The sequence below is a fragment of the Taudactylus pleione genome, unplaced genomic scaffold (genome assembly GCF_031769625.1).
Source record: "Taudactylus pleione unplaced genomic scaffold, aTauple2 ptg000665l, whole genome shotgun sequence".
NCBI lineage: Eukaryota > Metazoa > Chordata > Amphibia > Anura > Myobatrachidae > Taudactylus > Taudactylus pleione.
In genome coordinates this window covers 116-27,031 of record NW_028285067.1, presented here as the reverse complement: position 1 = coordinate 27,031, position 26,916 = coordinate 116, and the positions used below count along the sequence as shown (strand labels likewise).

Below are 26,916 nucleotides of genomic sequence, written 5' to 3'. Positions count from 1 at the left end.
GTAGCGCACAGTAAAAGATGATACCCTTATTAATACAAATGAACGTGTAACTAGTGCAATATGTGAACGGTAAAAGAGTTGATTCAAAGTCACTGATCCTTAATAGGCGGCTGCAGTCCTCTTGGGGTCCGTTTTGGCTAGCGGGTGAAGTGGTTCTGAAAAAGAGGTTTAAGAAAACATGCGCCTGAGAGTGTAGTATTTAAAAGAATAGTACCGAGTGCTCGTAAGAATAAGTGTGCGTACCAAAAATAAACACTTTTAAGCTTATCTGTGTTCCAGGGATGAGTAGTCCACACTGGATAAGTTTAGATGGGATGTCATCAACTTGATCACCTTAAGGGGAGCTTGTATAAGCTCATGGGAGAGAGAGTATATATAGTGTAGTATATTTTTGCAAATTATATAATTAGAAGTAGAGGCTGCGTACCGGATAATGCTGAATAAATAGCCCGTAGTATGTTCTCCTCCAGGGACCGCCTAATACCCTCTAGGAATCCCTATTAGGCGCATGGATGTTCAGTGTATGAGAGCTGAATACATATGCAATCTCTCGTCAGTATATTCCAAACAGGGGATTTTATTAGGTTTACAGGGTGTGGGGGAACATAAAACAAGACATAAAAGAATAAAAAATGGCTTATCTTATATAAGGGTACCCAGTCCTCTTTACATAACCAAGGATACAGAGAGCCTGGGTCTGCTGGCCTCAACGCGTTTCCTCCCTTCAGGACTTCTTCAGGAGTAGTGTGGGTCATTGGAGTGCCTTCTATTTATCCCCTGGATAGGGGGAGGTGTGCTGCTGCACTTTGGTGCCAAAAACAGCACAAAAAAAAAGTGTATGGCGGCCATTTTGCATGATGTCATCAGTGACATCGCGAATTCCTGCAAAAAACGACAGATTGCCATAGAAGAAATGGCTCTATATACTTGTCAGGGGCTAAATCGCTAGCCTGGCTAGGTATATGTGTAGTGGGGACATTAAAAGGCAAGCTAGAAGGTCTAATTCCTTGTAGCAGCGGCCATTTTGTTGGTGGGACAGAAACTGTACCCACATGGCGGCGGCCATTTTAATAATGCAGAAAACTGCATTTGAATAAGCAGTGACCATCTTTTGGGTTAGAGAAAGCTTGTGAGATATAGATACACAGGCGGCAATTTTGTTAGTGGGATAGGATATCAAACCCACTATGCAGCAGTTAAATTGGTGCCAAAAATTATTAATATATAGAAATCATACTTTAGGAAAAAAGGGGAATAATAAATGGTTGTTTACAGTCTAAACATAGCTAATGGAGCACAAATATTAGGTACAGTAAAGCATAATTGCACCGTAGATTATGAATGCCATAATACATAACAAAGAATAAAAGAGTAAAACGTATAAATAAATGATACAGCAAACCACATACAAAGGGAACTAAAAGGAGAATATTGCCACCTCCTTATGTATATGTACAATGTTATGGCAAATAGTTACAAGCCTTAAAACAATCTATTTAGTATGAGACCATAAAAACTTTAAAAGCAACAAAAAAGTAGTTATGTTGCATAAAACAGATACACATCATGTAAAATTATAATAAAAATTGCGGTTAAAATATTGATAGCCGTTAAAATATTAATAAAGTGAGCAATAAAACCAGGTTAAAGGAATGGAGCTATTTCATAGCTATCATTTAGTCCATTACGTTGCAGTGTATTGAGTTCGAAAATCAAAAAAAAATTTCTCGCTGTGAGTTTTTTTGCGAGATTGCCACCTCTTGCACCTACTTTCACAAGTTCAATACCTTTTAAAGGTTAAGAGTTCTGGATTCGAATCATGGCACGTTTTAAAATGTTTGGACACTGAATGACTTTCAACCTTATTCCTTATGTTCCTTACGTGCTCCTGGATTCTATGTTTCAAATTTCTTTTAGTTTTGCCCACATATTTCAATTGGCAAGGACATTCTAGTACATAGATAACTGAAGAGCTGTTACAATTGATGAAATCTTTAATCTTGTAAGTTCTTGAGCTTTGAAGGTTGATGACAGTTTTTCTATTGGGATGGAGATGCTTACACATATTGCACTTTCCACACTTATATGATCCAACACATTTCAATACGTTTTGTTTAGTGCCGACTGTGTGTCTCAGCATACTTGGAGCTAAATTGTCCTTTAAGTTCCTGGCTTTTTTAAAAATGATCATGGGTTTTTGGGGTAAAATACTAGATAAAACCGGGTCCATTTGTAAGATGCCCCAATGTTTATTGAGGACCTGTCTAATCCTACTCTCATTACTGAATTGAGTGATGAAAGGGATCATATCCTCTTTTTTCTTATTATCTACATTTTTATATTGTAGGAGATGTTCCCTTGCTACAGCTTCTGTTTTGGACATAGCTTTGGAAATTATGGATTCAGGGTATTTACGGTTCCTAAACCTCTCTGCATAGACTTTAAGCTGTTGTGAACATACTTCATCATTACTACAATTAATTTTATACAGTGAAACTGAGAATAAGGAATGTTGTCTTTCCAGCTCCTGACATGTCCAGTACCATAGTGGAGATAGCTATTCGTATCTACTGATTTAATAAAAGTGTTTGAGGAGATAGCATTCTGAGATCCTTCAAGGATAATGTCTAAAAATTCTATTTTGTTTATTTGTAGGTTAGAAGTGAATTTTAAGGTAAAATCATTGACACTAATAAAATCCATAAAACATTTAAAATTCTCTTCTGAACCTTTCCATATAATAATAATATCATCGATGTAGCGTTTATATAGATGTATTTTGTTTTTGAAAGGATTTTTATCAAAAATGAATTCTGATTCCCAGTTCCCCATGAAAAGATTCGCATAACTAGGTGCGAAGATCGTGCCCATCGCGGTACCAAACATTTGTAAATAAAATTGATCTAAAACTTTAAAATAAGATCAATTCACAAATAAAATGTTTGTGCTGGGTATCGATCAGGGTATCTTGATCTAGGAATTTTTTACAAGATTCAATACCTTTGGAATGTTTTATGCATGTTTACAAAGACTGAACACCAATAGTGGCCCATATAAAATCATTACTCCAGTGCATCCCTTGTATTAAATTTAAAAGACTTGTAGTGTCTTTTAGGTATGATGACTGTTCTTTGACATATTTGTTTAAAAAAATCTCAACATATTCTGAAGCATGTGAAGTTAATGAATTGATGCCAGCTATTATAGGTCTGCCAGGTGGATTTTTCATATCCTTGTGAATTTTTGGCAGGTGATAAAAGATTGGGATTACTGGGTAAGGTTGCATAAGATATTGGTATTCGTCTTTCGTTAGTATATTCATGTGTAAGCCCTTTACTAATGTATCCCTTAAGGAGTCTACAAAGTCCTCAGTTGGATCTCTAGTGAGGGGTTTATACGAATTCTGATCCCCCAAGAGCCGTACATCCTCTTTGGTGTAGTCAGATGTATTCATTACAACCAAACCTCCTCCTTTATCTGCTTGTTTCAGGACTATATCTTTATTAGTTTGGAAAGATTTTAGGGCCTGTTTCTCAGATTGTGTGAGATTATTCCTTAACGGTATATCTGATTTAGTGTCAATTAAATCCTTCTTAACCATATCATAAAACATTGAAATGTTACTACTCTTGGATTCTAATGGGTAAAATTTTGAAGCTGGTGTAAGACCAGATTTTGAGAATGGGATTTCATAGTTGGAAATTACCGCTGTCTTTTCGCACGAAGTGTCCTTTCAGCGTGAGTTTTCTAACAAATTTGTTCAGGTCTATATATGTCTGGAATTTGTTGCTTTTATGTACTGGGGCAAAATTTAAGCCCTTGCTGAGGAGAGAAATTTCTGCATTTGACAGTTGATGATCTGATATATTAAAAATGCCCTGTTTTTTGACTTGTTCTAATGTCTGTACATGTTCCTTCTTTTTGGTTCTTGGTCTGCGTCCTGCTCTCCTACCTCTGTGTACCCTCTTTTTAGGGGGGATGCTAAACGTGACTGTTCCTTGAATATTGTTTTTATTGTACGTTCTCCTCTGGTAGGGAGTGGGGGGTTGGGGATAAAAAATCGCTGTCACTATTGGACTCAACCCTCTCCAATGCAGTGAACCTATTTCTCAGGAGGGGTCATTCCCTGTAAATGGGGCTAGGTTTAGGTTTAAAATTCCTATACTTTTTAGGTGGTTTATTCGAATTCCTGCGCGTATCATTCCTATATTGATTGATGGGATGCAGATTAAAATTAAAGCGACTCCAATTTTTGATTCTGTTGTTTTCATAATCTAGTTTGTCTCTAATAAATTTTTTCTCCTTAATTTTGGTGACCTCTTCCTCGACTCTCTCTAGCTTTTTTTGTAATACTAATATATTTATATATGAACAACCAAACTAGTTATTAGAATGATAGAATTCAAACACAAACTAAACCTTATAATCAATAGCTGCACCTTTCTCTTATATCTCTGTTAGACAGATACAATAGATAGAAATACAAAATAGAAAAGAGAAAAAGGGAGCTTATGAACACATATAAATTGTGAAGATTTTTTATAGGACCAAATGAGGTACAATTTTAAAAATATAAAAAAAATATATACAAAAATAGTATAAAAAATGCTCAAATGAACAGTCCCAGATTGAGGGGTTAAGATTCTGTACCAATTAGTCAAAAAAAAAACTCATCCTGGGTACCAAGGGTTGGAGCTTTAGATAGTCGTAAACCCCTTGGTATACGACCCACCGCTAGATATTTCTCTAACGTTATGATGTCATACCAGCTTTTTAATTATTTAATTGCAAGTATTTCCATATTAGAAAGATAAATAAGTAAAGTCATCTCCACTGTCCTCCAGATCTAGGATCTGATCATCATCCAGAAAAATTGACCTACATTTTTGAGATCTTTTGGATCTATCTCTAAATATTGGCATTCTAGCTAAGCTGCAAGGGTAATATGTCTAAATCCCCTTCACAGAGAGGACCCTGACGTCATCAGCCAGTGTCCAGCGTCATTCCCTGCCATCCAAGTGGGCATAGAAGGGGAATATAACCATGTGGCGAGCGTAGCAAGCCACCCTGCCCGAAGCGTGGCGAGCGCAGCAAGCCTGCGAGGGGACAACAAACTTGTTTAAGTGGGACATAGGCCAGGCACCAAATTGTCATGTCCGATATTTATCCTAGAATTTTTTTTTGTTGCCCCTTCTCCACCACTGAATTTAGCTTTGAATATTTTTATGTGCAATAGCCTTGGAATTCTAAACCATTTGTTGCCTAGCGCAAAATGATAATATCCATGCTCCACAACCCCCATCCTCCCCACATTCCTGCAGAATATTTGTGGAATGTCTGAGGTGCTGATATCCTGCTGAATACAGGAGTGATTTATCGGCCATCACTCTCCCTATATTATGCATTCCACCTGGACAAAAGCTTCTATTAGAAAACTTCTGTGCTGAAGCCGGCTGTTAAGTCTGAGCTCGTGTCTGCCGGATTAGATGTATCAACTATTATTTAGCACATTTTTTTAAATACAGGTTGAGTCTCCGATATCCAAAATGCTTTGGACCAGGGGTATTTTGGATAATGGAATATTCTGTATTTTGGAATATTTGCATACCATAATGAAATATCTTGGGAATAGGACCCAAATATACACACAGAATGCAGTTATGTGTTATATACACCTTATACACAGAGCCTGCAGGTCATTTTATACAATATTTTCAATAATTTTGTGGCTCAAACAAAGTTTGTGTACATACATGAAATACATTTATGTTTCATATACACCTTATACACACAGCATATAGGTAATGTTATACAATATTTTTAATAATTTGTGCCTCAGACAAAGTTTGTGTAAATTGAACCATCAAAAATCAAAGGTTTCATTTTCTCAGTCATGCTAAAAAAGTTCCGTATTTTGGAATATTCCGTATTTCGGAATATTTGGATATGGGATATTCAACCTGTAGTAGTTAAAAGCTGATTTAGTTCCTTTGAGCAACTTCCCCACTTTATCTCTCTCCAAAACTTGGTACATCTCTTAAATCCTTTTGAGCTGATATTTTGCTATTAGGGGGGGACCTAAAAATCGGCCTCCTGTACACATGTATTGCGTATTAGCATTCAATACCTCTCTTGAGCACGTCCTCACTCTCCAGCGTTGCCAGTTTCCATATACCAAAGTTCTGGCTCACAACTCTCAAACCTAAGAAGATCATCTCACTGACAGATGCCGTGGCGGTGATTTTTTTTTTTTGTCGCCAAATCAAAGTATATAGATCAGTGTTTCACAAGTGCCGTCCTCATGGAACCCTACCAGTGCATGTTTTCAAGATCTTCTAGCTGGACCATAGGTGTGTTAATTGACTAATGATAGATCTACGGTTGGTACTAATTAGTCCTGTGGATACCTTGAGGAACGAGCTTGAAAAACACTGATATAGATGAATTGGGAAGTAGATGGCGTGGCCTTGGCATGCTGGGGAGAATGACCTTGTTATAGTAGACATTTTTATTGCTGCGTTCACTTCCACTATGTGCAAATCGTGGGACATTCCCAGGGCCTGCTCAAGGGCCGTTCCATACAAAAGGGTGCCACCCCATAGGGGCTGCGGTACGATCACTAGGTAATATACAGTGCTATATAGATTTTTATGTGTGTGTCATATAATCTATTCACAAATCACTACATATAAGACTCAGTTCCAAAATATAACAACAATAGCATCTCCATGCATCTCTGCATTTTGTTACCTATGTTCTAAAATGGTGTCCTCTACAAACCACAACATCTGATTGCCAAAGATATTTCTTTGGGTGCAAAGTGTGCCCACTGATTAATGCCCTCCCTTCCCCTGTAACATCAGGCTGCACCCATGATGGAAGTAAATGTCAAAACCACTGTCCCTGCCAGTTATATCTCCGGCATTTCATTTAAGTCTTTTTTTACGTTTATGAAAGATTTCTCCAAGGGAAGCTGCACTGCGAATGCGCACAGTGTCCGTTTCCGTCGCCAGCTGGAGGCTGCGGGAGAGAGATCGGAAGTCTCCACAGGCTTAAAGCAGTTTACCCCACCAAAGTAACGCGGCCAAACTTCTAATAGCGTTGCTTTTTTGAAGTTTGGTACATAGGGCTGAGATTCTAGTCCCACTGAGATCGTAGTTATCAATGAGGACTGTGATCTGCAGCGCTAATTAGCACTCTGCAAGGGAGTCCTGTGAAATCTCCTTCATTGTGCTATTAGTACATAGCAACAGTTCATAAAATTCTGCAGAGACCGCAGTTTCTACATAATTGTATGAAAAAAAAATCTCGTTACATAGGCCCCTAAAACATATTACATGTCTCACTTGTGTATTTCAAAGTCTTTTATTCAATTGTACATGTCTCTGCTTTCCTCCATCTCTCCTGGTTCCAGCCGCCACCAGTATCTTTATCTTTAGATATGGAGGTCCCAAGAGATATCCCTTTCACTCCAAAATCCCCGGTCTGCCCAGAATTTGGAACAAGGTTCCAATACCGGTCAGACCTCGTTCACACCACAGCTCGGACCCAGATTATACCTGGGTCGGCGCAGTTTACACTGCACACGGGTGCACTGGAATGGTTATGCTGGTGCTTGGAGATGACCATCTCCAAGTCCAGAAATCCGCCTCTTCCTATGTTACAAACGGGACCCGGGTCAAATTACCGGGGTTACCCGCTCATGCTGCCCCTCTCCTTTTTTTCCGGAGGCCCTTTCACACCGAAACCGTGACCCAGGTTACTCTGCAATAACCCAGGTTGAAACGGTGGTGTTGTAGGGGTATTAGTGATCTGCTGAGAGGTGCGGAATTCTGAATGGAGGGTTAGGTATAGGTAAATTAGCGGGGTTAGGTTTTTTTTTGGGGGGGGGGTTAGGATTAGGCACCCCTAGGGGGGAGGATTAGTGTCAGGCTCCACTGTGGGAGGGGTTAGGGGGAGGCACTAAGGGGGAGGATTAGGTTTAGGCACAAAGGGGGGAAACTTAGATTTAGGCACTAATGGGGAGGGTTAGGGGGAGAAGGGGGGAGGGTAAGGATACTTACCCGATCCCTGTAGGGATACCAACCGTCGGGATGACACTGTCTGTATTCTGACAGGAGGCATCTCGACAGCCGGCATTATATACCTATTCCCATTGAATGGAAGTGGGGGGAACTATTTCTTCTTGAACAGTGACCAGTTGTAGATATTTTATTTATTTTTTTGTGTTTTCAGAATACTTAGTGATTTATGTACAAGTGTTTTACAATTTGTACAAGAATATTGTTGTAGGTTTTTTTTTTTTTTTTTGGCATGGATATTTATTTTATTAGTATTATATATTGTGAGATTTTAGTTCTTTGTTTTTGAAAATAAAAATTATTTGGTATAATATACAGGGTCACGATATGTGGGAGCCAGCGTGATTCCGGCGAGCTAGTCCAATAGACTTAAAGCGGCAATTGGTTTAAAGGCAAAACCAGCCTAGTTTTCCCTTTAAACTATTTGCCGCTTTAAATCTATTGACCAGCTCGCCAGAATTTCGCTGGCTCCCACAAATCACGGACTATTAAATTTGTCCCACATGCATCCACAGTGTGTACTGCATTGCTATTTTTGTTATTGTATATTGGTTTAGGACTATACAGCCTTTGTTGTGAATATATTCATTTAATGAATTGTTTTCTGTATAAAATCATTTTGAACCTGGCGTCCTTAGCTGTTTTTCATTTTTTTTTTTTACATTATGTAAGTCTTATGCAGCAAAATAATAGCTAATTTTTAAGTTTGGGGGCATTTTGTTTTGCCAACTCCGATGAGGAGATGGTGCAAATAGCCAGTGGATCTGTATTCTCACTAATGGGCTACAAACCCATAGAAAACAGGTATGTTTATGTGAAAGTAGCAGTGTGACCTCACCAAATAGCTTTTGTACTTTTCTACATGACGTGCAGTATACAGTAAGCTCCCCAATCTAGACCCTGCATTTCTGCACAGCTGGCCTGCAAAGCTGTCACTCTAACTCTGCCTGCTCAGTTATGGAGCATACACACGGTCAGACTTGTCAGATTTGTCAGACTTGTCAGACTTGTCAGACTTGTCAGACTTGTCAGACTTGTCAGACTTGTCAGACTTGTCAGATGAACGATTGAACGATTTGAACGATTTGACCAAAGTTTTGAACGATTGAACGATTTTTGACTGCATTAAAATGTATGAAATCGTCCAAGTCTGACTGCAAACACATCAGATGTCAGAAATCGTTATCTGACCATCGGGAACGCGCATCGTTGATCGTCCATCGTTCAGGCATGTCAGATATGTCAGATTTTCCTTCAGATATGAACGACTGAACGATTTTTAAATCGTTATCGTTCATATCTGAAGGAAAAATCTGACTGTGTGTATGCACCATTAGAGAAGCATCTTCCTCCTAATTGGTAACCTGTGGCAGAGTATGGAAAGAGAGCTATGGTGTATGTGGAATATAAGCACAGCAGTTATTTAGTTTACATTAATCAGATCAATAATACACAGCCTTTGATTTATATTAATGTAAACTAGGTGAATCACCTGTTCTTTTAAATGGTAACCTTGGCTTTTTGACTGCAGCAATATTGTTTGTACGACAGAATGGAGAATTATTTTTCTGCAGGTATCCGTGTCCCTGTTGATTGACTGGGCCTGTAAAGTGTGCACTTAAACCACTTATTTATTGCAAGGAGCTGTGAGGCCTGTTGTCAGTTATGCAAAAAAATTTTTTTGATTTGTCCCTTACTAGGGTGCCATGGTGAAACACAGACACCAAAAGCCGGAAACAGTTGGGTATTCAGCACATAAACCTGACTCTGTGTGTTAAGTGATTTTATACTTTTTTTTTACTTTTTAAAAAAAATCTATTTTTTTTTCTAAATTATGTATTTTAGCTTTTTTTTTCTGACTGTTTATGTACTATTTTTGCAATATACATAATCAAGTCAAATTATTATCGTGAGAAGTATAGCTTTAAGGGATATATAGCACTATACGTGTTATTGCGTTTGATCCTACTCACCTACCTCCCATCCTGAACCTTGTGCAAGAACAGCCACCTGTTGAGTAGCCATTGTAAAATGTGCCGTCTTTGAAGTGTGCTGCCTTTATAAGCGATCTCTTTACATTCATAAATCGCCAACAGGAGTAAAATATAGAGGGCCGTGTAACCCTTCCCTGGTCAGTCAACCTGTATTTTTTGTATTTCAGCTTCCATGATTATTTTCGACCAGACCAATCTGCGCCTCCTAGAACAGCAGGGACGCCACAACAGCCGAACGCACAACGTCATGTGGAATTGGATAAGCAGAAATGCGCGAGTAGGGGACCTGCTGTCGATCTTGCGGAAACTACATTTATTGCGGGCGCACACTATTTTTGAACGCTGTGAGTTTTCCTGATTATTTTTTTTTTATTTAAAACCATTTTCTTTATTTTCTTATATTATAATTCCAAGATTAAAAATAGTTTAGAAAAACACTTCTGTTCGGGTGCTATTAAGAAAAGAAAAGTGTGTGTGGGGGAAAAATCAGCACTAGATTACTTTTATCTGAAAAAAAAAAAATGTTTTATTCCCAATTAAGGACTTATTTATTGCATCTTTAATAAAAGCATAATACATATAAACATATAGATAAACCAATATAGGAAAAAAAAAATCAACTTGCGCAACAATCTGGAGCTGCTTAGGCCTCAGTGATTTCACCTACCACCTGATAACACAAATTGACTTAGTGCTCCCTATTGGGGGACAAAAACTTGCAGAGCTAACTGAATAACGTTCTTAAAACCAGTATATAGCCACACAATGATGGTATATGTCTCAATGATAAGTCAATATATCAGGGTTCAGGAAGTCAGTCAAATATCTTGTGTTACAGGACTTCCTCCACTTTAGGAGTCCTGCTTCATAGGAAGTCCCTCATGGAACTTTATTTTTCAATACATTTTTTATTGAAGCAAATAACACCGTACATCAAAATAATATAAAATAAATTTCAAAAAAAAAAAAAAAAAACAGTATATGGTGTCTTCCCATCTACAAATATTCCAGGACATTTTCATGTTTACGTACATAACTGTGTCCATTTTGTCCAACATTTAATCCTATACAAATTAAAACTTAGACACCAATAATAAACAGAAAACAAATAATCTATTAAGTAAATAAGAAAGAATGTCCTGCACTCACCCACCAGGCAACAGAATAGGAGGATCACCCAAGAGGACTCTAGTTTCGTGCCAGTGGGTCAGACGCATACTATGATAAATTTGGGTTTGTGTTAAAATTGGCAGAGCCGTAATAAAACTTTCCCAGGTATCGAAAAAAAAAAAGCGACCCTCCTCTCCTTTTCGAGCACCGACTCAATTCAATCCATACGGAAAATAAAATTTTATTTTTCTTTATATAATTGAAAATTGATAGGAGTTGGGTGTATCCAGTCCTGCAAAATAGTCGTTTTTGCTGCGGCACTTATTGCAAGTAATAATTTTCTGCTCCCCGCAGTGAGTCTCTGACCCCTTGGAAAGATACCTAGGATGGCCGATTCCGGAGTAAATGGTACAAAATTGACTAGGTGGTTTCCAGCCTCCCGTCGTACTTGCCTTCAGAAACCCTGGACTACTGGACATTCCCATAAACAATGATATAGATCGGCCTCTTCACTGGCACATCTAGGGCAATTATGTGAGTTGGATAGACCCATTCTGTATAATCTGCGAGGGGACAAATAGGTCCTATGATATACATTTAAAAAGAGTTCATTATATGAACTAGCGGTTAATAGTGTGCGAGACTTCAGTAGCCCTTTTACCAAATCCTCAATAGTCAATGTTGGAAATTGTGTCAACCATTGGCGCATCCCTTGGTTGACCAAGTCATGACTTAGATTTTCACTCAAGAATCTATAGTATATAGAGATAGCTTTGCGTGAGGGTATTGGTCCTGAAAGCCGTTGATCTAATGGATTACACCAGTCATCAGCCCCCTCATGGAACTTTAAAGACCTATCAAAATGCTCCTCATAGTGTAAAATCATTTAAGCAACATGTGGCAAAACTTACAACCTAAAATATAGACACCAATGGTGAGTTGAACTGCGTATCAGATCCTAATGGGGTAAGGTCGTATCATAAATGGAGTCCTTTAAAGCTGTTACCTGGGAATATACAGTCCTCTACTCTCAACACCCCCAGAATCCTTTAAGTGTGGCCACAGTTAACTTTCCATCCACCAATGCATTTTAAATAATGTCTTTTTTTTTTTTTAACATGGTCCCTATGGTGTACTGAGCTTTTATACCTACCTTTAATTCAGTGGTAATTCGTGTCTACGGCTTCCATGAGTCAATCTGTATCTTATTAATCTGCTTATGAGCTGAAGAGTGTTCAGACTCGTGTATAGAAAATACACCAGAGCTGCCTGTCCATGTGACCACGGCCGCTTACAAATTCTTCTAGAACTAATTAAAAAGGAGTTATATAAGGAGATTTAGGACACCCGGGGGGCACATACCCTCATTTCTGTGGATACATACTGGTTTTAAGAAAGCTATACAGTTACCACTGTAAGATATCCCAATAGGGTGTGCTAAGCCTATTTGTGCATTATATAAATAAACCAATTAAAATATTTAAAATAAATACAGATATTTGTGCTTAGGAGGTCATCCGGATCTATAAATTACACCTATTGCTGCTCTGTGAGTATAATAAATTCCGGCATGGATATAAAGGTGATTGATACTAAGGGACCCAAAATACTTGATAGGATGGAATATCCCCACATGTACGTTCTTCCGTGTGGTAATTCATTCAAAGTATTAATGTGCAGTCCCAATACTAGTTGATTGAAAAAGTATGCCCACCCCACCATGGCAGCGCTGTAATGTTCCAGTGCCTCGTTATGTTAAACTCCCAGCCAGCTGTAAATTGTACTTGAAATGAAATCGTCAGGAAATGTCCTTGTCTTCATACACCCGTGTGGCCGGCTTAGCTGGATGACCACGCTATCAGGCTGGTGTATGTGGCAACCAGCTCTGGCTGCTGACGTGCCGGATCATGGAGCTGGACGGTGTAAACCGAGTTTCCGAGCAGGAATACCGGACCTCCACTAGCTTTTAGGAAGGGGTAAAGGGGGTTACGTTAGGTACCTATAGACCAGGGATGGGGAACCTCAGGCCCGGGGAATCATTTGGTCTGGCCCTCGGAGCCTTTTTCTGCTAGCCTCATCTGGCTAGCAGGGTGCCTAGAATAGCACCTTGCAGCCAGAATCTATGCAGCGGTGCCACCTGAAGCGTCCTTAGGACGCTTCAGACAGTCACACCTCTGCCCTTACAGCTCCCCGGAGCATCCTCGGGATGCTCTGGGCATTGCTTTAATCACCGGCGCTTGTGGCCCCGCACCATATAATGTCACACAACGGGGTGTGGCCTGCATTGGACCTGTGAATAATGTTATATATATATCAAAATGGCCCTTGGCAGATAAAAGGTTCCCCACCCCTGCTATAGACCATGTCTTTATGGCTTTGATCACATCAATTTGGTGCACTGGGCCTGTGTGTAAAGTTACCGATGGCCAGGAGTTAATTGATCCCTATGGTATATGAATGTTGCAACCGAATGTTTGCATTTTTTTTTTTAATGAGACTTAAATGTACAATGATTCTGTGACTACCTCTATGCTATATAATTTACAATTAAGTAATTTACAATGGAATGCTTTGCATATGCAACATCCTTTGGGTTAAATAATGTACATTGATGTTTTTCATTTTAACCTAAACTTAATACAGTAATGAAAATCCGAAATTAAATCTGCATTAACGCTTTGTTCTCCCACATAATTCAGGAGTAAAGCCGCATATCCACTTGCAGATAGGGGAACGACCGTACGATTACAACATCGCAATCGTACAGTCGTTCCTCATCCCCTGTAGTGCCTACACTGAACAATGTCGTTCAGTGCAGACAGGGTGCCTCATCCCTGAACATGGCCAATCTGTCATCAGCAGATTGACCATCATATTCAGGTGATGATTGATGTGGGAAGCGACCAGTGGGGGCGCGCATCGCTGGTCGTTTCCGACATTAAACTGCATGATTGAGTGATTGAACGATTACGATGTCGGAATCGTTCATTCGCTCATTTATATCTGCAAGTGGATACGCAGCTTTGTTTTGTGCCCAGTTTGATGTATGTCTGGGTGACCTATAGTTAACCTACGTATATAACTTGATCGCTATGGATTTCCTTGTTTTATATGCAGCAGTTAGCAAGCTGGCAGACCTTTTTATCTGACAGTCTATGCCCAGTTTTAGATGATGATTTTGCAGGCTGTGATTTTTGCTCTTCTACTTACAGCATAATGAAGTTTTGATGCCAGTGTGGATATATGGGATTTCCATTAATCCATAATGGGGAGAATTGTAAGTGAGTCTAATAATTCTGTGATCTCTCTCCACAGGGTGGTCCGAGTACCAGTCAAGTTTGCCTGTGATTCAGAACAAGAGTCCGACCACAGCACCTTCTCCTCCAACCAGGTACACACGGCCGTGCCTGGAACGGAGTGACTCCAAGAAGAAGAGACAACCTTCCAGTCCTTCACAGGCAGAAACTGTGCGCTCTATTGGTACTTCAACATTATAAGTGTTCTTATAAGTGCGAACATGCCCTATGTATGCTCTCTCTACTGTTAAATATAGGTTTATTAGAAACCAATGAGGAATCCCATGATCATATAAAACGTGTGCTTTTATACAGGTCACAGAAATCCCTTACTGTATCTGAAATTATTTCAACTGTAGTGTTTCCCCCTACCTGTCCACCAGGTATGCAGTCAGGAAGCCGGTAGACGTAATCCCGACAGCCGGCTTCCTGACTGCTTTATCCCGGCGAGGGTTAAATGACAGGCGTCTAAATCTAGACGCCTGTCATATTACCGACGCCGGGAGACAGGCACCCGGCAACCCGATCGAAGTGATGCCGAGCGCGGATAGCCGCGTGGGGGGGGGAGGGTTAGGTTTAGGGCTGCCTGGGGAAACTTAGGGTTAGGCAACCCCCCGGGAGGTTAGGGTTAGGCTAGGGGGAGGGAGGGTTAGGGTTAGGCACCCCCCCGGGGGACTTAGGTTTAGGCGGCGGGGAAGGGGGGGTTAGGTTTAGGCACTGGGGGGAAGGTTAGGGTTAGGCACCTCTAAGGAGGGTTGGGGGGGGGGAGGTTAGGCTAGTTAATACTTACCTTGGGACGATTGGGATTTTCAGCCATGGCGGTAATTCATACCGATTCCTTCCACCACACCCCTCCCCCATTGTGTCTACTTTTGTTGGATATTCTATGTGTCATCTGCAATAGGGCAGCCTTTACCTCCTCCTCCTGAACCATTAGCAATGTCACACAACATTTTAAAGAGCACAGGTCCAAGTACAGAGCCCAGGGGTCATCCACCGGTAACCTTTACCTCCTCCGATTGCTTTTCATGTACTACAATTCTCTGTTGTCTATCCATCAACCAACATCTCCATTTAACAACTTTGGCATCCCGATCTTCCTAATGTATTTTTCGGGACAGTGTCCGAGACTAAATGGAGTAGAACCCTTTTTTTATGGTCTCTGTGTATCTTCCTCCTAGGGAGCCCTCTTCCCCTGCCTGGACCTCCTCCCCCAGACTTGATATGTAGCAGCGTGTGCCCATCCCAAACCTCAAGCTCCGAAAGTAGCAGTAACAGTACCTACAGTAATATCCATTCTTCAGTACAGGTAAGTGTGCCTGGCAGTGATCGGCGGCCGGATGCACTTCAGGGGCTGCATGGGCGTCCCCTAACTTTAGATGAGCCGCACATTATCCTTAATCTGAGGAATCCGTTAGACCTTTTAATGAAAGAAAGATACAACTGTAATAACAAATGTTACAAGTTAAAACAAATCTGACCATAATGCAGCAAGGAACCGGGACCCCAGATAAACACTCGGAGACCACATTCAGACATTGGACCACTTATTGCTGATCATCGTTCCATGGTGGCAAAAAGTGAATTTCAACTTGGTACGTGTTGTAATAGAGACCTATGTGCTGAGGTCATTAGTTCAATCTCCAGTCATGGGCCGTCTGTGTGGAGTTTGTATGTGCTCCAGTGCTTGTGTGGGTTTCCTCTGGGGGGGCTTCCGGGTGCCGGTGGTCTCCTGTGGCACAGCCTAACCCTAACCTCCCCCTAGTGCCTAATCCTAAACCTCCCATGGTGTCTAAACTTGCCTGTCAGCATGTTGAACCATGTCAACGTGTGATGTTGACATAATGAATGTTGACAATGTGACTGGATCCTGTGTATTAGCCCTGCGCAGACTGTATGCATAGTCCTTTGAAAATAGATGGCAGATTCCAATACCCATGATTGCTATAACTCCCCGATGACCCCTGAAATCCTGTTTTAAATTGATGTTCTTAATTATCTGTTTTAACTTTAAATTGTAAGTAAGCTCCAATCGGAACGGGACTTATGTGAATGATTGAATATTCTCTTTACATCGCTAGGTAATATGATGGAGCTATAGAAACAATATAATAATAATATTAGATTAAATGCTTTTTAAAAAAATATAATAATTTATAAAAAAACACATTACCTGCAGCAATCGGTAAGAATGATTTAACTGGATATTCCGCATAGTTTAATATTATGCAGTTAGTGAGTTATGACTCGCTGTAATACAGGCCCTTATATACTGATTTTAATTGTAAATACCTTACTGGACTAATGGTTTCCTGTATTGTTTTCTGTCTCCAGGAATCCGCTGTCCCCAGTAACTTTATAGAGCCACCTGAACACTTGTTGTGGAACTTCCAAGAGGTGGTCAAGGGTACAAGTAACTTCTCCCCATACTCACTCATTGGAGAGGGTGGATTTGGCTGTGTGTATAAAGCAACCATCCGGAACACTGACTATGCAGTCAAGCGGCTGAAGCAGGTGCGCTGCACGGCGTATTATTCAGTGGTTACCTTGTGTGATTTCTTTACTTTTAATAACATTCTATGTATATTCTGGAAAATCCCGTCGTTCTTTGGAACTAATGATTTAAAATGAGAAAGATTACATTGAATTGTTTTTACTTTTCCTAGAATGTCATAACTTTTGATTAGGCAGAAATTTAGCTTGATATATAAAAAGGGTGAATGCATGACCTGAAGGTGCTGTGAGAGGAGAGCAGCTATACAAAGGAGAGGTCAGTCTTTAATAAAAAAAAAAAATTATATATATATATATATAATATATATATACACACACACACACTATGTAGACAAAAGTGATTGGACACGGACAGTACATGGATCAACAAGACTTTCTTGACATCAGTACTTTGTAGGTCCACCACGTGCAGTGATTACTGCAGAGACCCTTCTTGGCAAACTGTCCACAAGTTCCTGGACAACAGCAGGCAGGATGTTTGCCATTCCACCTTAAGTACAGTGACCAACTGTGACACTGATGGAGGTCAAGTCTGACTAGAATGCCCCCGACGCTCCAATTCGTCCCAAAGGTTCTCAATGGAGTTAAGATCTGGACTCTGAGCTGGCCAGTCCATCCAGGTTACCGAATTTTCTGTATACCAGTCCAGCGTCACCCTGGAAACATGACAGGTGGCATTGTCGTCCTGATAAAAACATTTGTTGTAGAACTGCAAGTTTTGCCTCCCTACCAAGTGTTCTTGTCGAAACCTCCACATTAATGGCCATTTGAAACTCATGTGCAATGGTATGCATTTCTCTTGCGCGGGGGTGTCCAATCATTTTTGTCTACATAGTGTATATGAGATATAATTAGGGTTGTTTAGCGCTAAACCATAATCTACCAATCTGATAAAATATCCGTACGGCTTGAGTTAAAATATTTAATCTGAACACATCCGCAAATATTAGGGTGTGATCCAAAAGGTCGACATGCAAAAGGTCGACCACAGAAGATGTAAATAACCAAAAATATTCAGCTCTTTTCTAGCTTTGCTTCCAACTCAGAATCAGCCCCTACATTAGTTTCTGATACATTTACTATGTTCAACCAGAATGGAGCACATCACAAATTGAACCCCCTCCTGCCTGCTTTTGGTGTACGGAAACAGGCATTGTGCCGCTGGCTTTCTGAGTGCTCCAGAATTATTGCTGCCTCTCGCTGTTCTTGCCCTGGGTTTCCTATAGCATTGGCTGCTGAAGTCCCCATCTTAATGTAAAGGAGGCTGTTTGTGACCTCACTCAAGTTTTATTTACGGTCTATAATTGGCCACTGTTATCTTCCATTTACAAATGTAAAAAATACAAATTTTTGGATCGTTGTTACAATTTATATTCTCTTCAATGCTTGTCTCTTATACAGTTTCTTTCCTCTCCATACACATATGCAGTGATATAATTTTGTGGTTTGTGGCTCCTCCTGCAAAAAACTTGTCATCCCTTGTGTACAGAGATTCCTCCTGTCACTTCAGTACAATATTCCACATTATTCTACCTCCTCAGCCTCACGCGTTAAATACCATCGCTCCCGGAGCTCCTATTCAGCAGAATGTGAAAGCATCTTTAGCTGGGTACAACATTAGATTATATTTTGGCCGATCCGATGTATCGTTTCGACATATCATCAAAATCGGCTAATGTGTATGCCCTGTCGGCCCATACGCGCTCCCGGTTGTTCGTCAGCCGCATCGTCAGGTCGGCCCTACATGCAGCTCAATCTGACAATGCAACTGACGGCCCCAAGCAGCGGCATGCGGCTGTTGCCGACATGTCGGGCACCGGATTGTGTACTGTGCACCTGCTCCAGATATGTCGGTCCGTTGCATCACTGGGTACATACATCGTTAAGTGTGTACCCAGCTTTAGTGATGTCGCTGACCCATAATGAATTCACAGGCTGCCTTTTCCTGATTATCCATGCAAAATGGCTGCCTCCGCTGGGTATAGGTGACCGGTGTAGATGGTTTATTTTGTGTAATTTGTGCATAGAAGACCTCTGATTTGCTCTTTGTGTGTTTGTAGGACTCTGAGTTAGAATGGAGTACAGTGAAGAAGAGTTTCCTTACTGAGATCGAGAAGCTGACATGGTAAGGAAAACTGCAGTAAATATTTATAAAGTCCTTTACATAATCTAGATATGCTTACAGCCGAGACACTGGATGTGTGAACTTGATTTCTCATAGATGTGGGCTGACACCACAGTTTGACAGGTACCTCACCCTGTGCCAGTGGTGACCCATGCATCTTCCCCTTTCTAGTTGCGGAGATTCCCCCCCCCCCCCCCCCCGATTCCCTCATCAAAGCCTGTGACTGTCGTTGTTGCAGGCAGTGCTAGTCTCTCTAGCCTAACCACACAAGAAAACGGGCAACGCCCCCCCCCGATAAGTCACTCTCGTGGCCTGAAAGACTCTGCTGCTGTAAACATTGATTTCCTTGACAACAGGTTCTTCTGCTCCAGCACACATGAAAGATTTGATAACTGATCAGTAGAAGACTGGACACCGCAAAGTCTTGTGACCTTATAAGATAATGGCCATGGGATTTAAGGAGCCCCTTATCAGTTCAAATAGATTGGGTTTAAAAGGGATGTACAACCAAAATCAAGTATTATTCCTCCAGCCCTCTGTCTTTTTGTTATCCACAAACTCTTATCATTTTAACCAGCTCAATGGAAATGTTTGAGGTTATTCTGTAAAGGTGACATGCAGAATAATGGAGTAGGGCAGTGGTCCCCAAACTGTGCGCCGTGGCGCGTCAGGATCAAATTATTTATTGTCAATGTAATGTAAATATGTGGGCAAACAGAGGTGTAAACCTGCCCACCACCACATAACTGGACCTAAGGATGACAGGTCAGCACAATTTACTTCACTTTACTACTTCACTACATTTTCTTCTGAATTTGTAAATAACAAACTTAAACTTAGAGGTGCCGTGAAAACAATCCTGATACTCTAGGGCGCCGTGACTCAAAAAAGTTTGGGAACCACTGGAGTAGGGATAGTCTAGAAGAAGTGTGGGAGAATGCTGCTACTTCAAATGTTTTTTTTTTTTTTTCCATATGTGGTGATCCGTCTGTGTGCGGTCTTCCAGCTTCACTTACAGCCCCTACTGTGTTTTGGATGAGATCCAGCTGCTAGGCCCATACACAGAACTGCCGGCTCTCATCCTATACTGTGCCTGGCCAAACTGTCTACAGATCCTGTAGTTAGTCACTCGAGCCCACTGGGAGGATTGGCTCGTGTTCGGCCCACATTACAGCAGAGCTAGGACGCACCAGGAGACTGTTCTGATTAATTTGATATGCGACACTTCATATTGTATACAAAGCACAGCGTAACTTGGTATGTACAAAAGCTGCGGCCGCTGCATCGTATACAGAATCGGATACTCGGACGCACACAGATATACAAGTGTCGCATTATTAATTAATCAGTACAGTCTGCTGGTGCGTCCTAGTCACATCACATTGCGACTAAGACGCATTTTTGGGAAATAAGACGCCCGGCGCTAGCAGAGTTGCACAGGACCTGGCGCGCCAAGAGGGGCTGTTCAGCGCAAATGCAACAATGATGAGGAAGGACACATACATATATACATACACAGAGTGTGTGTGTGTACATATATATATATAATTATTACTAACAGTTTCTTATATAGCGCAGCATATTCCGTTGCGCTTTACAATTGTAAACATTGATAGAACAAAACAGGGTAATAACACACAGATATATAGGTAAGAGGGCCCTGTTTGCAAGCTTACAATCTATAGGATTATATATATATATATATATATATATATATATATACCTTTTAAATATGTGTGTAGATATATATAATAGTGAGAGAGAGCTCTCTATCTGTATCTCTCTTTATATATATATATATATATATATATATATATATTTACTGTGCCTCAAAGATGTCTGGATTGGCAGCTCACAAGCGGTAATTACCTATTCCCTCTAAGCAAATAGACTAAAACATGGGCTCCTATACTCCAGCATAAAAAATTGTGCATGGTTAATGTCACTCAACTCACAATTTCGATTATCACAAGGTGTATGTAGATAACAAATTCAGTAAAAATTATAAAAGGGAGAATCCCTAGAAATTATAAAACACTACTAATAGATTAAATTGCAACATATAGTGTTAAAAGTAACTATTTGCAGCTCGGTGAGCAAATAGTTTATAACTGATGGTGTGATGAAACCGTCACAATTCAAAGCTTTAGCTCAGTGGTTCCCAAACTTTTTTGAGTCACGGCGCCCTAAAGTATCAGCATTGTCTTCACGGCACCCCTAAGCCAAAAGCTTTTTATTTTGAAATTTTAAAAAAATTTAGTAAAGTGAAGTAAATTGTGCTTCTGTCATCCTTGGGTTCAGTTATGTGGTGGTGAACAGGTTTGTGCTTTTGTTTGTCCAAATATTTACATTACATTGACCATAAGTAATTTGATTTGGTGCTGGACTACCAACCTGAAGCACCATTGTAAGTGTCCCGAGGCACCCCAGGGTGCCACAGCGCACAGTTTGGGAACCACTGCTTTTAGAGTTTAGAATATTATGTATCAATAGAAATCCATGTCTCCAGGATTAGACAATGGTCAAATAACATAGGATAGTTACCGACTGTTGGGGGCTTGCTGCCCACCAAAGTCCCGGTAGAGCTATGCAGATAGCAGTCCTGAGTGCCCCGCTGAAAGGCTGCCGGTTCCAGTGTCCACTGCACTAGGTGTTGACGTGTGTTGCCTTATGACAGCGGTAGCCAACCTCGTTCCTCGAGAGCTACTAACTGTTCACGTTTTCCCGGTCACCTAGCAGGTGCACAGGTATATTCATTAATCACTAACACATTTGAAAAAATCCACAGGTGGAGCGAATCATTTCACTTGCGATTCTGTGAGGAGACCTGGAAAACATGCACTGTTGGTAGCTCTTGAGGACCAGGGTTAGCTATCCCTGCCTTACGATATCGGCTCCTAATCAGGTGGTTTAGATGGATAGTGAGGGTAACTGTTCCACCCTCTATTAAAGTTGATCTCGCTTACAGCATCACTGCTTTCCCTGTTGGACAATATACGTGGTAGCCGCATCGGACCCTGCTCCGCTGATCTAAAAGGCCAAACGTGTATTCTCCTGTGGCTTTCTTAGTGGGAACCAGCAGTGCACATGAGGCAGAGCCGGACCTTTCCACTTGTCCTTAAACCGGTATAGTAATCACCGGTGGCTTTCTCTGCGGGGGGTCTCGGTCACCACTATTAGGAGCGTGGTCTGCTATATGTTGCAAATGTAATAATCCCTACTCCCTTGAAGCGTTTCTCTTTCTCAGAAAGTTTCTTCAGAAGCATGAGTAGGGGTTTCCTGTGTCCTGGTTTTAAATATGTGGACTAATTATTATATCAATTAGTCCACATATGTGTTAGCAGAGTTATGGTGCATACACACGGTCAGATTTGTCAGATGAACGACTGAACGATTTGAACGATTTTACCAAAGTTTTGAACGATTTTTGACTGCATTAAAATGAATGGAATCGTCCAAGTCTGACTGCAAACCCATCAGATGTCAGATATCGTTATCTGACAAACGGGAACGCGCATCGTTGATCGTCCATCGTTCAGGCATGTCAGATATGTCAGATTTTCCTTCAGATATGAACGACTGAACGATTTTTAAATCGTTAGCGTTCATATTTGAAGGAAAAATCTGACCGTGTGTATGCACCATTACATGTGCTCATAATATCAGAGCTTTTCAGTGTTATATCTGTGACATATATACAATAAATAAATAAAAACATATCTATGCTTTTAATCTGTTATAGAAAAGGTGAGTTGGAGTGCATAAAAATAAAAAATAACCATTGTAGTGCCTGATATCCTTAATAAATGAATACACGATACATCCAATAATTCTAGTAAATTATATTTTATAACATTAACGTAAAAATTTTAATAAAATTAATAAGGAAAATAAATAAATAATAAACACTGAGATTAAAAAAATATGATTTTATTTGAGCAGACATCATTTCAGAATAGGTAGATGGACCTAATCTATTATAGAGCAGGACACAGAAAGGTTCTGGGTGCTAAAAAAAATAAATAAAAAAAATAAATAAATTAACAGGTGACCATCTGGGTGTAGTGTTCCCATAGTATAGATAGATACTTAGAACCTTTTCCAGCATTCACTCAGAATGTTTAGCTTTGGGTGGAAGCATTCTTCTATGATAATAATGATGATATTGTATTGTATTGAGGAACCAGGGGCATTGCAGCTAAACTGGTTTTAGGAGGTATATTGTACAGGGGGTTTTCTGGTTTATACTGGGTTTAATATTTGTTTTGCAATAATATGTAGTTTTGTCTGAATCCTGTTTGACCTCCCTAAGGGGTCATTCCAAGTAGGTGCGAGTTGCTATTTTTTATTCGAATTTGAATTGCAAATTAATTTTGCGATCCAATTAGCAACTCGCACTGAATTACCATTTTTCCATTCGCACCTCCCTGAGGGTGAGACAGCAAGGAAAATCTTCATTTTAAGGTTAAAGTGTTGGGACACTGTGCTTGAACCCCTTGCGCCCCCCCCCCTTTATTATTATTTATTATAATTATTATTATTATTATTATTATTATCCTTTATATGGCACCACAAGTGTTCCGCAGCACCTTACATAGTACATAGAACTAATAAGTGAACAAGAAACAAGTAACTTGCAGTACATTACAGTGCAGGACAAGGACACGATTTATATACATTGCTGCAACAGCAATTAAAGCACTCACAATTAGCAGCAGGGAGTTGGCAGTCAAGTGTTAGGTGCCCTAATGGGGAGTAAGGAGTAGAAGAAAATGTAAAGAGAAGCACATGAGGGAAGAGGCCCCTGCTCGTGAGAGCTTACATTCTAAAGGGGAGGGGCAGACAGATAGGCGTGACACAGAAGGGGAAGATAGGGAGGAAAGAGCATGAGGTGCGTTAGGATGAGAGCTGGAAGGCCTTGATAAAGTAGTGGGTCTTGAGAGCCCGTTTGAAGATTTGTGGAGAGTCTGAGAGGGAGAGCATTCCAAAGGTAGGGAGCAGCACGGGCAGAATCTTGGATATGGGAGTGGGAGGAAGTAATCAGTTGGCAAGAGAGGCGGCATGCATTTGTCGAGCGAAGCGGGCGGGACTGTGAAGGGAGACAAGGTCAGAAATGTATGTGGGAGAGGATTTGGTGAGGGCTTTGTAGGCGAGTGTAAGAACCTTGAATTGGCATCTGAAGGGGAGCCAGTGTAGGGCTTGAGGGAGAGGGGAAGCAGATGTAGAACGTCTGGAGAGGAAGATGAGCCGAGCTGCAGCATTGAGAACTGACTGTAGTGGAGAGAGGTGAGAGACTGGGAGGCCAGCTAGGAGAAGGTTACAGTAGTCCAATCTGGAGATGACCAGCGAGTGGATGAGGGTTTTAGTGGCGTCCTGGGTGAGGAAGGGTCTAATCCTGGAGATATTTTTTTGGTGGAAACGGCAGGACTGCGAGAGGTGCTGAATGTGTCGTTTAAAGGAGAGGATAACTCCAAGACAACGCACTTTGGGGCTAGAGGAGATAGTTGTACCATCAATAGATAATGAAATTGTGGGAAGTGAGGTAGTGGAAGAGGGTGGGAAGATGATCAGCTCAGTCTTAGACATGTTAAGTTTAAGAAAACACAGGGACATCCATGAAGAGACAGCAGAGAGACAGCTGGAGATACGGGTGAGGAGTGAGAGGGGGAGCTCAGGGGTGGAAAGGTAAATTTGAGTATCATCAGCATAGAGATGATATTGGAGGTCAAAGGAGTTTGAGTTCACCTAAAGAGAGCGTATATAGGGAGAAAAGGAAAGGTCCAAGAACATAACCTTGGGGAGCTCCTACTGTTAGTGGAAATTGGGGCTAAGAGGAGTCATGAGAGGAGACAGAGAAAGAACGATCAGAGAGGGTAGGAGGACAGCCAGGAGAGGTCAGTGCCACGTAAACCAAGATAGTGAAGGATATGCAGGAGGAGAGGGTGATCTACAGTGTCCAATGCAGCAGAGAGGTCAAGGAGAATGAGCAGAGAGTAGTGGTTGCTGACTTTCGTGAGGGCAGTTTCAGTGGAGTGGAGAGAACGGAAGCCAGATTGAAAAGGGTCAAGGAGGGAGTGGGAGGAAAGAAAGGTGGTAAGGCGGTTTTAAACAATACGCTCAAGGAGTTCGGAAGCAAAAGGGAGAAGAGAAATGGGTCGGCAGTTGGAGAGTTTGTTAGGATCAAGGGTAGGTTTTTTAAGAATGGGGACGACCAGGGCATGTTAGAATGCAGAAAGGACAGTGCCAGATGATGGGGCTAGATTAAGGAGGTGAGAAAGATGGGAACAGGCAGAAGGAGACAGGTAGGAGAGGAGACTGGAAGGGACTGGGTCCTTGTGACAAATTAGGCAATTGGAAGTTTCAAATGAGATGTAATTATTGGGCTAATTAAGCTAATTTTTGGGGTAAAAAAAAAATATCCTCAAATTAATCCCCCCCCCCCAAAAAAATAGTACACAAAAAAGTCTTTTTTTTTTTATATATTTCTTTCTTTTTCCTGCAGTTTAAAAAAAAAAAAAAACAACAACACAAATCAGCCGTTTGAGTCCATTTAAAAACCTACATTACCTTCCTAGTGCCCACAAACAGCCTTCTATGCGGCCCTGCTAACGAAATTATCCATTTTGGGGGGTCCAGGATGGTCTCCCCACTTTTTCATACACTTCTCTCAAATCTCATTTGGCAGTCAATTCGCAAACCTCCGCTGCGAGCAGTGCGAATAGGCAATTTTTATTGGATTGGAGAATTCTCGGGAGCGCACATCGATGCAAAGTCTGCGAGTTTCAAGAAACAAACTCGCAATTCGCACCTAATTGGATTGACCCCTTTTGTGTTTCTCTTCACTCTGTTCTGTAAAATAGCCAGTCTACTATTGAATCAGAAAATGATCATTCACAATACAGTGTATGCTAGTGGATGGTGGAGTTCCCTTTTGAGGTTAAGTTTGGACACAGCTGCTTCCAGGAATATGCTTCAATGGTCTTTGTAAAGAATTGTCATAATGCATAAACTTTTGTGCTTCTGGCATTTTGCAATATTGCTGACACTGTGTGATGACACAACTATTTGCAGTTTAGTTTCCATTGTTGTCTCTGATTATCTACAGTCTCCGACACCCAAACATAATTGACTTAGCCGGTTATTCCATGCATGGAGAGGAGTACTGCCTCATTTATCTCTATCTACCCAACGGTTCACTAGAAGATCGGCTGCATCATCAGGTATGACCACAAGAAGGAGCTACAGCGAGTCTGTAGCCATACTGTAGAACTGTATTTACATTCAGCTATTATTATTATCCTTTATTTATATGGGCGCCACAAGTGTTCTGCAGCGCCTTACATACTATTTTCTTGAAGTTGCTAGAGAGTGTATCTAGCCTACTTGTGTAAACCTTTAGTGTGAAGATCTTCTCTCTTCACACAGTCAGTTTGTATGTAATGCTGCCTACAGCCACTGACCTGCTCCATTGTCCGTAGGTATGAAATCCACACCACAAATAGCTTTTCACACTGTGGATATCAAACACAGACATCAGGCTTGGGGCCTTGCAAAGATTTTTATACTGCTAGTACTGCTGAATAAATTCTGCTAGATAGACTGTGTTTTACAATGGAAATAAGATAGCCAAGAGGTTGTATTTGCAAAATGACTCTATGGGACTATTACATGCAATAGAGTTAAAAAAGGAAGAACATAAGACATTTCATATTTCCCCTTGAGAAATCATTAAATAGGGAACATAGATTGTAAGCTCCACTGGGCAGGGACTGATGTGAATGGCCAACTATTTGTAA

General features: G+C 40.8%; 1 protein-coding gene across 1 annotated transcript in view; it reads left to right on the top strand.

The window, feature by feature from the left end:
- LOC148478279 (interleukin-1 receptor-associated kinase 1-like) overlaps positions 1–26,340 on the top strand; it is a gene marked incomplete at its 3' end in the record, with an annotated part of 54,593 nt that extends 28,253 nt beyond the window's left edge. The window contains exons 2-7 of the mRNA XM_088455684.1: positions 10,243–10,419; positions 14,501–14,665; positions 15,663–15,790; positions 16,816–16,995; positions 19,056–19,120; positions 26,226–26,340. Coding sequence (XP_088311810.1) covers positions 10,243–10,419; positions 14,501–14,665; positions 15,663–15,790; positions 16,816–16,995; positions 19,056–19,120; positions 26,226–26,340 — 830 coding nt within the window. The remainder of the gene's footprint in view (positions 1–10,242; positions 10,420–14,500; positions 14,666–15,662; positions 15,791–16,815; positions 16,996–19,055; positions 19,121–26,225) is intronic.
- Between the last annotated feature and the right edge of the window lie 576 nt (positions 26,341–26,916).